The sequence below is a fragment of the Ascaphus truei genome, chromosome 7 (assembly GCF_040206685.1).
Source record: "Ascaphus truei isolate aAscTru1 chromosome 7, aAscTru1.hap1, whole genome shotgun sequence".
NCBI lineage: Eukaryota > Metazoa > Chordata > Amphibia > Anura > Ascaphidae > Ascaphus > Ascaphus truei.
Genome location: NC_134489.1, coordinates 82,993,557 through 83,007,851, shown reverse-complemented (window position 1 = coordinate 83,007,851; position 14,295 = coordinate 82,993,557). Strand labels below are relative to the sequence as shown.

The following is a 14,295-nucleotide window of genomic DNA, read 5'->3' as shown; positions in this document are numbered from 1 at the left end:
ATATCGGCCAAAATGCCTACTGCTATTCAGTAAGCCTCGATAAGTGGGCGATAAAGGCAAGAATTGGCAAATTTTTCAACCGTCATAAAAAAATCGCCAGGTAAGCGGCGATAAGCCACTTATCGGCAGGTTCTGAAACTCGTGCAATTCTAGTAGCCATGATTAGCTTATCAAAGCTAATCGCAGCTCTAGAATGGCTAGTTTCTCCCAAAAACCTGCATGAGGCTGGTGAGAAGATGCTGAGAGGCGCCGAGACAGGACTTAGAAAAAAAAATGCATTTTTTCTGCATCAAATTGATGCCGGAAGTCTCCGGAGCTGATATCTTCGGAGTTGCTTCAATTCTTATCTGTATACACCTTGATAATGTGCTTTTTAGCGTGAAACGTGTAGGTGGTGCATTTTTTTTATCTCTTGGTGCATTTGTCAACAATAATTATTTTTCTTTTTGGGGTCATCTCGTGATTGTTTTTTACACGGTTGTACTCCCTTTTTTCCATCTCTTTACCCATACCCCTACCAGTCCACTAGATACTGTAGTGAGCCTCTGGAGTTATGAGAGTCCAGTATCTGCCGTACCTCGTACTGAAGTTCACCCTAAATGGCTACAGGATTAGGGGGAGAAACCTCTGAAAAACGATTCCTCATCACAGGTTTCGACAGGGACACATGAAAAGTGGAGGGAATTTTTAAGGAAGAAGGGATCTCCAGTTGAAAGGTGACTTCATTCATTTTTCGTATGATCCTGTGAATCCAATGAATCGTGGTCTGAGTTTTGCTGAAGGCTTCTTAAACTGATCATTTTTGTGTAGAAAGCCATACCTTATCCCCGACGATGTAAGGATGATTTTTTTTGTTTCTCTTTAGCCAAGCGAAGAGTAGTCTCTATCCCCTTCCAAAGGTCCTGCGGATTCTGTACCCTGGTATCAGTTGCTGGAATACCCACTGCTGGGGAGTGGAGGGGAAGAGTACAGGGATGATAACCCAATGCTGTGAAGAAGGGAGAACAGCTCAGGGAGTCATGTGATAGGCAGTTACGGGCAAACTCCACCAGTGGTAGCAGCCGTGCCCAATCATTCTGTCATTCATTGACGTAGCACCTAAGGTAATGGTTACCAGGGATTGGTTACTGCATTCAGTTTGCCGATTAGCTTGATGGTATGTTTTTGAGAAATGAAGATCAATCCCCAATCGCCTGCAGAATGACTTCCAAAATTTATATATGGACTGAGACCGCCTGTCCAAGACAGTCTGTAATGGCAGACCATGCAGACAAAATACCTCCCTTATGACGATGTCTGCGAGTTCAGATGACGAGGGAAGTTTCTTTAAGGGTATGAAATTAGCCTGTTTTGAGAAGTGATCGACGACAACGAGAATGTGTGTCATACTGTGAGAGGTAGGAAGCTCCACAATAAAGTTATTGGATAGGTGCGTCTAAGAATTGGAGGGTATCAGCAGCGGCTGCAGAAGCCCACAAGGCAGCATTCTAGGAACCTTAGTTCGGGCACATACACTGCAGGCAGAGACGAAGTCCTGTACCTCCGCTTTTAATTCTGGCCATCAAAAAGTCCTCTTGAGAAGCTCAAGTGTACACTGGACCCCAGGGTGGCTTGCGAGTTTTGATTTGTGTCCCCATCATAGAACCTCCTGCCGAAAGAAGGGGGAATGAAGAATTTGGATGGAGGAATGGAGCAATGGGCAACTTGGCCTGGGCTTTCTGAATGCGTTGGAGCATGGTAATAGCGGACATGATCTTAGATGGGGGAATGATGGGATCCTTGTCTGTAGAGTCTTTGTTGACCATGAGAACTGGCGGAATAGGGCATCAACCATTCACATTTTTGGATCCCCATTTAAGATTCTCAACAATGTATGCCCTCATAGCCTTAGTCGCAGGCTCGGAGGATACGTATGTTCGCGAGGAAGGGTCATCCTAGGAAGAAGATCAATAACACAATCAAAGGGATGATGCACAAGTAGTTCCTCATCCTGTTCTTTGTTGAAGACCCGCCTGAGATCAGAGTAACAGGCTGGGAGCCCTGGCAAACCTTCCAGTTCAGGTAGTAGAAGAGTCCCCACAGGACAGCAGGGTGGAAGGCATTTCCGATAGCAGGCAGACCCCCAAGCTATTTGTCCCGAGATCCAGACAATCCGGGGGTTATGAGTACGTAGCCAAATAAGCCCCAGAATGACATCAATGGTTGGGGAATGGATAGCGTCCAGATGGATGACCTCATGGTGCAATACACCAACTGCGACTTTGAGTTGAGCCATCTCTTGCAAAACGACCCCAGATCCCAAAGGTCTACTATCAATAGAGGAGATACCAAACGGCACGTCTTTTCTCTGGAGAGGAGTATTGAATCGCTGAGCGAAGACTTTATCAAGAATCATACCAATGATTCCAAAATCCATGAAGGCCTTGGAAGTAACTGAATGTTACAGCCATGATAAACAGATTGGAATTCTCAGGTGACTGGGAGATGAGGAGAAGGTGCATATGCCCAGAGGAAATTCCCCTATTTGTGCTGTAGACTGACGTTTCCTGATTTATTAGGACAGGCTCGTACCATATGGCCTTTGTCTCCACAGTAGAGGCACAATCCCAAGGAGAGAAGGCGCTGCTTCTTCCGTTCAGTGAGATACATATTGCCCAACTGCATGGGCTCTGCCGGTTCTTCTGAAACTTCATTATGAGGAACCTGAAGAGTGTGTGCCAAGGGAACAGACCGGAAACTGCGAGAATAATCCTGCTCCTTATGTCTCTCCCTCATCCGAATATCGTGGGAAATGTATAGGGCGATCAGGCGTTCTAGATCAGCAGGAAAGTCCCTGTAAGTTAATTCATCCTTCAGTTTCTCCTCAATGCCTTGACAGAAAGCGGACTGCAAAGCCCCCTTGTTCAAATCGGTCTCTGCTGCCAGCATCGTGAAACCCAATCGCACATTGTCCCATGGTGAGAGAGCCTTGTTTATTCTGCGGGAGTGCAGATTCGGCCAAAAACGCACAACCGGGAGTATGGAAGATCATTCGGAAGGTCTGCATGAAGGTGACGGTCATCAAACAGGGGGAACCTTTTTCATAAAGGGGGGATGCCCAAGATAATGCTTCGTCTGTGAGGAGGGAGAAAATATATGCCACCTAGGAGCGTTGGGTAGTGGAGGATGATGGTTACGTGTAAAATTGAACCTAGCACTGGTTCAGGAATCCTCTGTAAACTGAGGTGAGACCTCCATAGTGGACAGGAGTAGTAATCCAGGGCTCCTTTAAGACCATGGGTACTGGTGCGACTTCAGCGCCTAAAGGCGCAGACATGGGAGAAGACGGAGCTCCTCACGCGGTATTGAGGTGACTACACATAGTCTTTAGTGAAGGGGAGATCTATTCCAGTCTTTGATCCAACATAGCCAGGTGGTTGGCATGGGCTCCTAGGAGCCAGCCCTGATGGGTTAGGGCATTTGCTACTTCTGCAGGGTCCCTTTCGTAGCTCATGCAACATGTAATGTCGCTGACTGCAACCAGGATACGGAACTGCAGGGCAGAGGTAGGGAGTGATACACCGACCATGGCCTGAGATCTGAGGCCTGGGATGCAGGGGTAGCCAGGTTCAGTTATGGGGTCAAGGCAGGCGTCAGGCAAGGGTAGTCAGGTCCGGTTCCAGGGTCGAGGCAGGCGGCAGGTAAGGGTAGTCAGAAACAAACAGGAGTCCAAACACAGGCAAGGCAAAACAAGGATTATCGGCAGGGCTTGACAGGACAGGAATAAGGTACAGGGCACAAGCAAGGACAGGGAGCAACTACCTGCTATTTAAAGCCCAGGAGTAGCTGCTGACAATTGAGAACCAGAGACAGGCTGACTTCTTTACAGGAGCCATCTTAGGTGGGGCATGATATTGACCTGGTCCTTCGGTCTTCTTGATATAGACCTATACACAGATATAGACCATATACACCTTTTGCATAAATTTTATACGTTATAGGGAGTGCCCCAGATACTCTTGTTATACAAATATAGCCCTTATATTTTGATGGATGAAACTATACCAGACCTGCCCCCAGCCGTGTGTTCCAAACATGTTTCTCTTCCCACAATCCCATATAGAGATGGGTAGGAAGCAAGCCATAAATTTCCAAAACATATTTTATCACTTGAACAACCTTGGTGTGCTTAATGCATGTGTAAAGAGTTGTAACATCACAAGAAGCCCATTTGTAAGTCTTTGTGCATTTGATCTAAGAGATGAAGTCAATGACATGCAGTGTGTCCCACAGGTGTGACCTGAGTTATATAACATACTGTAAGGTTGTACATAATAATTCACATATTGAGACACGCTGAATGTCATCGACTCCACCCCGGAGATAATGGTTCTGCCTGGAGGAGTATGCAGACATTTGTGGACTTTGGTCAAGTGATAAAATATGGGAGTTCGTGGATGTTCTATACACAATCATTTGTACTATAAATTGCTGATAAGAACCACTGCATGTGCTTGTAAGAGATGTCTCTGATAGAGTGTCTGAAACTCATCTTTAGGATCATATGATAATGTTATATTTGAAGTACTGCCACCAAGAACCCTCACTGCTTCATTAATGTAATCAACTCTATTTTGTAACACTATACTGCCGCCTGTCTAATCACTATGTGGTCTACCCCCTTAAGTTCTTCACAGCCAATTGTTGTCCCCTAGTGAGATTGTTTTTGGAGATGGGAGGCTTTTAGAATATTTTTTCAAAGTCCTAATGGGCAAGTGTATAAAAAGTTTCAATAAAACTGCCTTGGGATTGATAGGGAAAATATAAAGATTTGGGTTTAAAAGGTGAATGTATAGTGTAATTTGACATCACATTATCACTAGATAGCTGACTCTCAATGAGAGAATGTGGGGAGTCACCAGACAAAAAAATCAATATCGAAACCCAAAGCTGTTAAAGGGGAACTATTTTCCGGTAAAAGATAAGTGAAGCCTGTATGCATCTCCTGAGACGTAAAATCCAAGATGGATTCAGAGTGAGGGTTATGAATAGCAAAATACCTCATATATATATATATATATATATATATATATATATATATATCCTGTATATGTATACTTACTTTACTTTATATCTTGGTCCTAATATTTTTTTATCCAAATAAATATTGTTTATGTGCAGCTTACATCACTTGTTCATCATCATAGTTCCTTCCATTATAGTGACACATGCTGTTAGTCATTGGAAAGTGGCAACATCACAGGGAACAGAGAGAGGAGGAGGAGGGGGAGGAGGGTCCACATTATAAAGGGAGCATCTGTCACACATAGAAACGTTCGCAAGTCAGCACAGTGTCAGGAAAGAACACAAATGTATAGGGGGATTTTGCCCTGCTGATTATATATGTCATATTTGAGGCAGTGTTTCTCTAATATAATCTATAACCCTGTTGAATAATATTTGTTTTGCACATTTCATCAGCTGACCAGAATATCTCCTCTTCCTTTGGTTGGTTAGAGAGAGGGAGAAAATCCATGGCAGCAGGATGGATTTTCCTATGACAGTGATGAGTTGAAGGATGCGACATGCTTTTTCTTTGGTTGATGCAGAATAGCTTTGGGCAGTAAGCCTAGCTTTTTCAGATAGCATTAGTGTTCGAACAGTGCAGATATCTTGATACTCCAGAACACAGGTTTGCGGAAGCTTCTCACTAGGGAAACATTTTTAATACAGTTATATTGTCCCAAGGAAATAGATGGGTGTAGGATACTGTCTCAGGATAATTAAAACAATCTGTAGTGGTGTCTGGGAATAGAGGAGTCATGCTGTCTGGAAGCAGTGAGCTATCTCAGTCTCTTTGTCACCAGGTAAGGCCTGATGGCTATTTTTGTTCATAATTTATCAGAATAACTGTGCGAGTTTTTTTCGGCCTACATTTTTTGTTCTGTATAATGATTTTAAATAGCAACTTTATTGTGCAGGGTAAAAGTACAAACCATTATGGAACAATAAAGGAAATGAAAGAAAATTGACAGCATAAGTGTTAAAATGAATACAATTTTTCTGTTTAGATGTAGAGGGAATAAGAACACTTAAGAATATAAAAGATTTGATGAGAAGGCTTGTCAACAGCATCACTCAATCTAACCAGTAGAAAGCAGGATGGTCTTGAAATGCATTGCTATAATTTAATGTAGGAATCGATATGTATACAAACGCAATGACATGCTTTTCACTATTTTTGTGTTTGTGATGGATGTTTTTACCATGTGTGATGCTGTTTCTCATGAATATGAAACTGGGGAGACTCTATTTGTGAAGGCATAAAGGGTACAATTCTGATGCATACAGTAAAATGCTCCAAATGTTTCAAATAAAAAGTAATATATTGCTTTATATTGGCTTTTTTGTTTTGATCCATATGGTGCAAGACATCTTGCCCCAGAATTGCACCACTCGTGCTTTGATGCATAAACTCCATAGCCTCATAGCACGCTTACATGCATTCTTATTTAATGCATGTCTCCCCTTTCATGGTCACTGGTTAAAAAGTAAAAAATGGAGCCTGGATGGGCTTGATATGCTTGGATCTGGGTCTTATTCATTGGAATGTAGCAGCATTTGTTGTGCAATGCCACTTATTCACGTGTCAGGTTGACATTGCTACAACATCTTAACCATTCACTTTGTTTTATCCAGTGTTTTTCTAGACAATAAAGCTTGTGTGTCCTTTATGAACATCTCATTTTTTACATAACAATCCTATAAACAGCAGCATTGATATATTCTTGTCAATCTAAAGGATTTAAAGCTGCAGTTCAGTCTTTTTTTTATTTTTATTTTTAATTCAATAGTTTCATGTGGGCAATCTCTAATTACCTAAAGAACTGTATAGCTGCCAGTCAATTCGTTCTCCATGTATTGATTGGCGAAATCTTTAGATGTGGGATATGTTTTTCCTCTGCTTCTGTCACTCAGTGGAAGCTCATGAATATTCATGAGCACTCCTGCACTGACATGTGCAAGAGGGAGGGCAGGGCTGACAAAGGGGTGTGCCAGGGCTTGTGACAGGACATGAAGGGGCAGTGCCTTAGCAAATGGCTGTTAAAATAGAATACAAGAAAATTGCTCTTTCAAAGTTGTTTTTTTAAAAACAGAAAATGCTAAAAGTATTTTTTCTTACTACAGAACTGATTTATTAAAAAAACACACATGCAGGATATTGACTGAACTGCAGCTTTAAATGATCGATTGGCTGAAAATGTTGATCAGCCAGATTAGTGGCTTAAGAAAAGTAATATACAGTAGGTAATACATTAAATATGCTCCTTACTTCAGTTCTGAAATGCACGGGGACAATGTAAATTGCAGGTGCCCCGGGAACCAAAGTGATTTAAATAAGTACATGTTTTCATCATATTTGCAATATTTCATTCATCATTTCATGGATTGTGCTGAGGGAGAGCAGTTGATAAATATTGCTGGTAGATGAGGATATCTTAATAGCTTAGAGGGATATCCTATGAAACTGGTAGTAAGATCATACAAAATCCATAAAGCAGCCATCTCCCCTGCCAGCCCCCCTCCCCTTTTTTACCAGGATGTTAAGCAGGGGTTCCCAAAATACATAACTGTAAGGATACTACTGGTACTTCGTGGTATTTAAATCCCCTGCATCCTGTGGCCCAATAGGAAGCCACAAGTGATGCTATAATATAGGGTGCTATATATATAGGGTAACAAAAATACTTTGCTAGAAATACTAAAAAGACAACAGCGCAAACGCACATAGTGAAGTATGTAAAGATATATATGTGTATATTTGAAAGGTAAGATATCTGCGTACATCAGATTATTTTGTTTACAGCATTTCATGTGCAATACATGAGTTACCAATCGTCACACTGCCACCGGACCTCAGGATTTCCCCTTCACAGCCTCAGGACAGACTGTCACGATAGTGGTGTGGAGCCTCCACTCCGGAGCTGTGTGTGGCTTGATATCTTTTGCTGTTGTCTTTTTTGTGTTACGTTTGCGCTGTTGTCTTTTTTGTGTTATATCTTTACATACTTCACTATGTGCGTTTGCGCTGTTGTCTTTTTTGTGTTTATCTTTACATACTTCACTATGTGCGTTTGCGCTGTTGTCTTTTTTGTGTTACAGTTTCCCTAGGGGTTTTTATCCCTATTCTTATAGCTGCAGACCACTGTCGATTGATTTAGAGGTTGTATAATTATTATTTATTTATCACAAAGGTGGTGAAGGGTTAAAACATTAGAAATAGTAATTTGCGCACTTTATCTGTATTTGTTTTTTGCTAGAAATACAAATGGACAATTAGATCCCTGTATTGTCTGTTCCATAGCTTCAGCACTGTACATTTATAAACTGGACTGATGAATAAACGGTGCTCATATTTTTAGGCCTGTTCTTCCTCCATTTCACTGTCACAGTTCTAAGTCTCCTTGTCTTTTTTCTAATGAATGAGTGAATTCAAGATGCTCCATTAAAAAAAAATATACCTATTGCAAAGACTAAAGCAGGCCTTGATATGCAGAAGTGTAGTCAATGTCAGCATGTCAATTCATGGAATATTTTGTGAACAATATACTATTTTCAACACGACTGCATAACTATGCTTTAGGTGGGGATACAAAGAAAACACATTTATAACAGGTCAACAGATCCCTGCTCTAAAACAATGACATTAACTAGGTTTTCATTTTTAATTAAAACCATATTTTAAAACAATTCCTACTTACTAAACATTTCTGTCATTTAGACGTACGTCCCCATCTGCTTATCCAGCTTACATTCTTTTTAATAGGAAACACTGACATATTCTTAAACTTGATTAATTGTGAAACAGCCTCAATATACCTTTCATTTGCCACAAAAACCTACTTAATCTGCTGGAATGTATTTCCAGTATTTTGATGTATTAGTTTCCATGAGTACATTCTGTTTCTTGGCTTTGTCGTGACATTCTTGCAGGTATTGGTTTCATAGCTGTGTTTTGTGACGCTGCTCTGTAAATTCATATATTCTTCATTACACTGTGGTTGTTAGCTGGACAATTCTAGAGACATTTTCATTCTTCTCAGCATTAAATATAAAACGCACAGTAGTGGCTGCATATCCTATATATATATATTTTTTTCATAATGGTTCCATTACATTGTAGATGCACAGAATATATACGTACAAAAATAATAAACGACTAATATTCTGTATACAGTGGTAATACAGTAGTACTATAATGTCCCTATATAAAATGATAATTCCGTTTAAAGAACAACAATGCTTATTTATTAACAGAGAAAATCATGTATATATTTTAATCATCACTGTGGGTGATAATACCGCCGCTATATACTCTCTCTATAGTTTTAATTCTGATGTAATAATAACAAACAGGGAACATTTGGATATTGTTTTGTTATTTATTAGCTGGCAGAACAGGAAATATGTATTAAGTGGTCATAGGCCGTAATGCACCTACTTAGTAAATATAGCACTGTATGAGGGGAATTCCTTAGTATGATCCATGGTATTTATGGGAGTCCTATGAAAGACCATAACATTTGCATTCATTCATGTGCATCAAGATAACTGATTTCTAATAAGTGTAATGCATGTCCCCCCCCCCCCTCTGGGAGAAGGACGGCATTACTGTCTTAGTGTGGTGCTGAGGCATACCTGCTGGTTCAAGAGAGCTGAGTAGCCGCGATGGTAAGGGGCAACAGGACAGGCTTTTGGGTGGTCTCTGGGTTCTTACCCATTGGTTCAGCGCCTCCAGCTGTGATGGGCTCCTAGGATTTAGAATGTAATCTCCCACCACTGCACTCCCTACCCCTCCTGCCCAGAAACTGTCACCCAGGCAGAGGTATAGTGAACAAGTAGATTTTTTGGACATGCTGCATCCGCTCTTCACACAGCATAGTTCTTGAGGTCCAACATCCCAGGACTTCTGGATGATGCTTTCCCCGATAGTATGGGGCCTCTAGTCTTGGTGGTCCCCAGGTCTTTCAGCCTAGGGTGGGCCAGCTCATCCACGCAATGGGAGAGGATGACAGCCCATGGTCTCACTTTCGAAGGTAGAGCAAGACTGCTCTAACTTTGCAACACTCACTGGTTAGCTTCAGGAAGGGGCGGGCTCATGGACTGTACCCATCACTGATAGGCTTACACAGGCCATGAGTCACCACCTTACTTCCATCCCTTACAAGTGGGCGGAATGGGGGGTCAATGGCCCATAGATTAACCCATGAAGGCCCTGAACTTACTAGGAACTTACATCACAGATACATTATGGGGAAAACAGAGGTATTATGGGACACACCATGTTACATAAGCAAGCAGTAAACCTTCAATTAGTAGTGAGGCTGTTCAGGAACTGGACTCCAGCAACTTTTCGTTCAACATCAAAGAAAACTGATGCACTTTATTTCTGACGCTGATGTTTGAGCTAACTGAACAGAAATACATACAGTATTGGTTGTTTTTAGACCTATGGCCCATGTTCACCCTTAGGTAAAGAAAATTAACCTTTAAAATTCAAATAAAGCCCTAAAAAAATAATTGCTATACTTACATAAAAATATGTGCTTATTCCCTTCCATGAAACACATGCTAATTAGATGGTTAGTATTATATTTTGCATTTATGCTGGGAGGTGTGGCTTGGTTGAGCTTAATGAGCGAGTTTGTGAAGTGGGAAACCCATGTTTCTCTTTGTCACATTGGTGTTCAAGAATTCTACTCCTACTGTATAATTTCTTTTTGTTTTTCCCTCATAGAATATTGGGCAGTCACAATGTAGTATATAGACCAGCTCTTTCGTTTTGCAATTAATAAACAATTTCATGGAGTACTATTTGCATCCATACATTTTTGTGTGTGTTCCACAATCCCTCATTGGAACAATTCCACCTCCAATCTGAGGAATTGTCCTATTGGAATCTCCTTTATGAAGGCAGGTATATGTCATATTCATGCCACCGATCGACAATTTGTGACAGTCTCATTACGATGAATGTCAGTAATCACGGTTTCCTTTCCATCCTCAGTATCAGGCCTAGGGAGACCACCTCCTTTTCCCTCACATTTCAAGTGTGTTTGCGATTACACTCATTGATATTTAGACATTGCACAAATGAGGATAACTCTTCCTGTGTGCCCAGATCATAAAGATGTCATCAGTGACACAAAGCCAGTGCTACATGTGCCGTGAACCTATCCATGCAACCCTCAAACACTATCTGTTACTCCCACCAACCAAAGTGGAGGTATGCATAGGTCAGGGCACAAGTGACACCCATTGTTGTTCCTTGGGTCTGTAGATAGAAACCATCATTACATGTAATGTAAAACAATTATTTATTTTGTAATTGTTATATTTTTGTTATTATGCTCCTGATACTGTTCCCCTGTAGTGGACAATAACTATTCTACAGCTTTCATTTCATTAGAATGTAGGATTGACATGTACACTGATGTTCAGTCTATTATCACTAGCATGGTGTAATTATTGATACTGTAGTTATATAATCCAGTCTCCTCAATATAGCACATCTGAAGTTTCCTTAATATACAAAGATAGGTAAAAAGAAAATGGTTGCACTACCCTAGAAATATAGTGGCAAACATTAGGGTAACACTGTGAACCCTGACACAATATGCCTTCCCAGGGGTTTTATATATATATATACACTAGCTGATATACCCGGCGTTGCCCGGAGGCAGGGGGGGTGCGTGAAAGGCAGGGGGGGGTGCGTGAAAGGCAGGGGGGGGGGCGTGAAAGGCAGGGGGGGGGCGTGAAAGGCAGGGGGGGCGTGAAAGGCAGGGGCGGCGTGAAAGGCAGGGGGGGCGTGAAAGGCAGGGGGGGGGGCGTGAAAGGCAGGGGGGGGCGTGAAAGGCAGGGGGGGGCGTGAAAGGCAGGGGGGGCGTGAAAGGCAGGGGGGGGCGTGAAAGGCAGGGGGGGGCGTGAAAGGCAGGGGGGGCGTGAAAGGCAGGGGGGGGGGCGTGAAAGGCAGGGGGGGGGCGTGAAAGGCAGAGGGGGGGGGCGTGAAAGGCAGGGGGGGGGCGTGAAACACACACACACGGCAGCCAGAGGGTTAAAAGTCATCCGAGGCTCCGCCCCGTGACGTCACCTAATGACGTTCCACGTCCCGGGGTCCTCCTGACGTAACCGCCTTTCGGTGTGTGTGTGTGAACCGAGCGCGACACCCGGCGAGCGGCGTCGGGAGGGGGAAAGGCCGGAGAGGGGACCGCGCGGGGAGAGCGCAGGCGGCAGGGAATCCGGCGCGTGCCGTGCGTCCCTGTGCGTGCGTGCCTGTACGTGCGTGTACGTGCCGTGCGTCAGGCGGTGCTTGTGCACGCAGGGGGTATTAGAGGGAGGGAGGGGGGAGCCGGGCACCGGGAGAGAGTAGAGCTGCGCGCATGTGAGACCGGGGGTCAGGGAGGCACTCCGGGGGGGAGGCTGTGACACCTACCTCTACTTCCGGGCGCCGCCATCTTCTCACTCGGCACCGCGAGGGAGGAAGGGGGTCCTTCCGGGCGCCGCAATCTTAGGCGCCGCGAGGGAGGAAGGGGGTCCTTCCGGGCGCCGCCATCTTAGGCGCCGCAAGGCAGCCTGCCTGGCCACTGCCTGTTCCCCCGCCGGGGATGGAGATGAGCGGAGCGCCGGGAGGAAGCGGTGAGCGGAGGGAGGGAGAGGTGAGCGGAGGGAGGGAGAGGTGAGCGGAGGGAGAGGTGAGCGGAGGGAGAGGTGAGCGGAATGAGGGAGGGAGAGGTGAGCGGAGGGAGAGGTGAGCGGAGGGAGGGAGAGGTGAGCGGAGGGAGGGAGAGGTGAGCGCCGGGAGGGAGAGATGAGCGCCGGGAGGGAGGGAGAGATGAGCGTCAGAGAGAGGTGTGTGTGTGTGTGTGTGTGTGTGTGTGTGTGTGTGTGTGTGTGTGTGGCGCCGAGGGGGAAGAGAATGGCAGTTGGGTGATGTCAGACCCACCAATCTGATTGGCCACAGGCTGAGGACCAATCAGATTCACCGCAGATAGTACTAACCATTCGATTTTTATATATATAGATATTTTTTTTTTTATAATTTTCGGATTACGTAAAATTAGGAATTTTTGGATTATGACCTAAAAAAATGCAAATTCATCTGGATTTATTAACTCCTTTGCCCTTTTTGATATTAGGATCTGACTGAATAGGGACTGTACCAGCGCTGCCGCCCTTAGGCACTTGCCTGTGTCTGCCGCCTGTGCCTGCCACCTTGCTTCTCCTTCAGAATCCAGGGTTAAATGATGCCGCGGACGTCACCAACATGACGTCGCGTCACCACGGTAACGAGACATCAGTTGAAGGAGAAGCAGGGCGGCAGAACGGAGGAGGCCATTACGTCCGATAGGCCCGAGAGGGCAGGCAAATGCAAATGGTTGCGGACATTTTTGCCGCCCCAAAAGTTTGCCGCTTTAGGCTTGGGCCTGACGAGCCTAATGGGAAATCTGACACTGGACTGTACGCTCACGGTTTGGTCACTTGATCATTTCTTATAACCCATATTATTACCAAGCTGTTGCAGCACCCTCTTTTGATAAAATTCCTCTTTCATTACAATGTTTCCCACTTTATCAGTTGATTTAATTATGATATCCCACTGATTATAATTTCCATTCCACTGATGTTAAATTTTGTTGGACCAACTAACCTAATTCACAATGATTTCTATATGAGGAGTGAAAGATGGGGGAAGCGTGAATGTAAATTTAGGCTTTAGATTTGTAAATCCTACGCGACATTCTTCACCTCCCCCCATCTCATGCTCCCTTTGCAATTTAGCTAAAATACACCTTTCTTTCATCTACTACTAGATTGTGAAGATTTAGGGCTTCCAAATCATCACAAGCCTTTTTCTCATGCCTTGTTTGTAAATCTTTTACCATGGTGAATTGATCACCCCCTGATGTGAAAAACGTAATCCTTTCTGCAATAATGATAAGAGGGCCTCTGTTAATCTCCTATCTGTCAAATACATGATGTCCAGTTAATCTTTATTTTTGGGGAGGGGTAGAGTCGGTGTACCTCCCAATCTGGGTATTGTTGACCCATCAATAATTGCACTTGAGCGATCCCGACGGGTTTTGTATTATGGATTTATTACAAAACCCCAAAACATAAAATGATTTAACCCCTTTGATGTCTCCAACTACCAATTAAATGCAAACGAACATCCTTATGTGCCTTTAGTAGTCAAACCATCAAGCCTTTAGTAGTCGAACCATGATCAGCTGGCCACTTGGGCTACTAAGGTATTAA

The 14,295-nt window shown here is 43.6% G+C and overlaps 1 protein-coding gene across 5 annotated transcripts in view; it reads left to right on the top strand.

Annotated features, from left to right (window-relative positions):
- Window positions 1-14,295, top strand: part of SLC4A10 (solute carrier family 4 member 10) — a 241,770-nt gene that overhangs the window by 70,128 nt on the left and 157,347 nt on the right. The window contains exon 1 of one of the 5 annotated variants that reach the window (XM_075609246.1): window positions 5,344-5,846. The exons of the other annotated variants lie outside the window; for them this stretch is intronic. Coding sequence (XP_075465361.1) covers window positions 5,802-5,846 — 45 coding nt within the window. The 5' untranslated portion in view covers window positions 5,344-5,801. Of the gene's footprint in view, window positions 1-5,343; window positions 5,847-14,295 lie in introns of those variants that run through there. 5 annotated transcript variants of the gene reach the window in all.